At 43.6% G+C, this 2,072-nt stretch overlaps 1 protein-coding gene across 1 annotated transcript; it reads left to right on the top strand.

Annotated features, from left to right (window-relative positions):
- The first annotated feature begins 216 nt into the window (after positions 1–216).
- On the top strand, positions 217–1,623 carry LOC129292081 (uncharacterized). The gene has a single exon (XM_054929600.1). The coding sequence runs from the start codon at positions 531–533 to the stop codon at positions 1,050–1,052; it is 522 nt and encodes a 173-aa protein (XP_054785575.1). The 5' UTR covers positions 217–530; the 3' UTR covers positions 1,053–1,623.
- Positions 1,624–2,072: the final 449 nt, after the last annotated feature.

Genomic DNA, 2,072 nt, shown 5'->3' with positions numbered 1-2,072 from the left:
AACTGAACCAACCAAAGACTTGGTCAGGTCAGCCAAGAGCCACCTGTGCCTTTATTACAGTACACGATGTGGCTTTCGCCTTCGCCGTGTTCTAGCAAGCACTAACTCTCTTCACGCGTCAAACAACGACGTACGTTGAACGCGCCCAGACCTTCATGATTCATTCAACCCCTCTTCCTCTTTCCTCATCTCTAGCGCTATATATCTCTCCCCTCTTTACACGACCCATGCCACAAACACAGGTTAGCGTCAACCAGCTGAACGGTGAGAGAGAGATCTCTCGTCAAATTCAACCTCCTCCTCCTTCCTTCCATTTCCAGAAGGAAGAAGACGAGGTACACGGAAGAACAAAGAAAGAAAGAAAGAAAGAAGGTAGAAGAGCGACTGTCCATGAGGGTTTCATCTTTCTCTCTGTTCATATTTCATTGCCGAGTTTAAGTTCTTGCCATAATTTCAATCTCTCCCTCTCTGCTTCGCTCGTTCTCTCTATAGATTCTCTTGCAAATTTTTGAGAGTTACGGTTATTAACCATGGGAACGGAAGTTTTACGGCCTCAGGATTGTTTGATTGAGAGGATCAGACGGCCTCCGGTTTCGATTTACCGACAGAGTTATGGAAATTGCTGTAATCATAATAAAAATTATGTACCAAGCTCTAGATCTAGTCGAAAACCGGCGAAACGACCTGAGAGTTCAGGTAAAAGGAGACGAGTTGTTGTTCCGAGCCAACCGATTCCGGTGACGTCGGTCTCGAGGAGATCTAGCTCCGATGATTTGAGAATGGCGAGGAGCAGCGGGATGATGAGGGAGAAGGTCACGATTCTTCGAAGAGGCGAGTCGCTTGATTCGAAAATCATGTGCGAGGCCTTAACGAAGAAGGGTGGTGACGATTTCATGACTTGCCCCGTTCAAGCCATTTACGCCGGATCGGCGTTCGTGGTATCTCCGTTGCCGAGCGCGCTTCCTCTGCCTTCTTTTTCAAAGAAACAACCGTCTGCAGTAGTCGCCGACTCTGCAACGCGAGATCTTCGGCGTCTGCTCAAACTCGAATGACATGTCGGTTTGTTGAAATTAGGGTTTGGATTGGGTCGAGCTGGAAGGGATCTATTTCACACTTCCTTAATCCATTCGTTTTCACCTTAGAATCTTCTTCATGAATCAAACTTCTCCTTGTCCTTGCGTCGATGTTATTGCGTCCCTCCCGACGTGAAGTTCGACCTTACCGTGATTTTTTAAAACGGAAGGGTAGAACTGAAATCGGGGGTACAAAATTGGTGCAAACAGGTGAAAATAAAGTTTGTCATAGACTCGTAGAGTCGTAGGTGTATCATTGTTATGTGGGGTTGTTAATTGTATTTGTAATTGTAATTAGCTTGTAATCTGAGGTGAGAATGGTTAAAATGAAAGAAGTGAGGAAATGGGAGGTTGATTTGGAGAATCGGCAAAGCGCTTGGGCTGGATTAGGTGGACCTTGAATAATTTTTTTTAGCATTGTTTTTGACTTTAAGAAGGACCGAGTGCCTTTTATCTTTGGTGTAGTGGAGTAAAATCTTTAAATCAGGTATCTGGGCTTACTGTGTAATGTTAAACAAGATGCAATTTTAATTGTCTTGATTTCATCAAAGTCATTCATGTGAGGAGTAAGTTAATTGAGTCCAGTTCAGGCTGCTTTGTCCATGCCTAGGGCAATCTAATCATGTGTGGTGATAATGATTGAATCAGTTATATCAGGCATCCTGATGCGAGGGCTGCATTGTGCTGTGCCCTAGGCTTAAGGTTGTAATTCAAATCCCATGAGCTTCAAAGAGCAAGGTACCTATGCCAACATGCTCACAAATTGTAGACCACAAAATTGTCCCCTTTTTTGGAATGAAAATATTATGAACAAATGACACAAAAGACTAGTTCAAGTGACTGTCAAGGGAATCAGCTATATTGCTGTACGAAATCTCTTGCATAGAAATGAGCTATAATGGCAAAATCTCTCTCAATGGAGTGATTATAACTGTATAGGTCAGATGACCAAAATCTCCGTTGGTTTCCTCGCAGACATGATCAAATCCTTCCATCTTA

Source organism: Prosopis cineraria, unplaced genomic scaffold, assembly GCF_029017545.1.
Source record: "Prosopis cineraria cultivar Desert tree isolate PC_DT_omini unplaced genomic scaffold, ASM2901754v1 PC14, whole genome shotgun sequence".
NCBI lineage: Eukaryota > Viridiplantae > Streptophyta > Magnoliopsida > Fabales > Fabaceae > Prosopis > Prosopis cineraria.
The sequence above is the reverse complement of the archived record's forward strand: the minus strand, read 5'-3'. Positions and strand labels throughout refer to the sequence as shown.

Excerpts from the sequence above, each read along its gene's own strand:
- LOC129292081 (XM_054929600.1), top strand. The coding sequence starts at position 531 with ATGGGAACGGAAGTTTTACGGCCTCAGGATTGTTTGATTGAGAGGATC.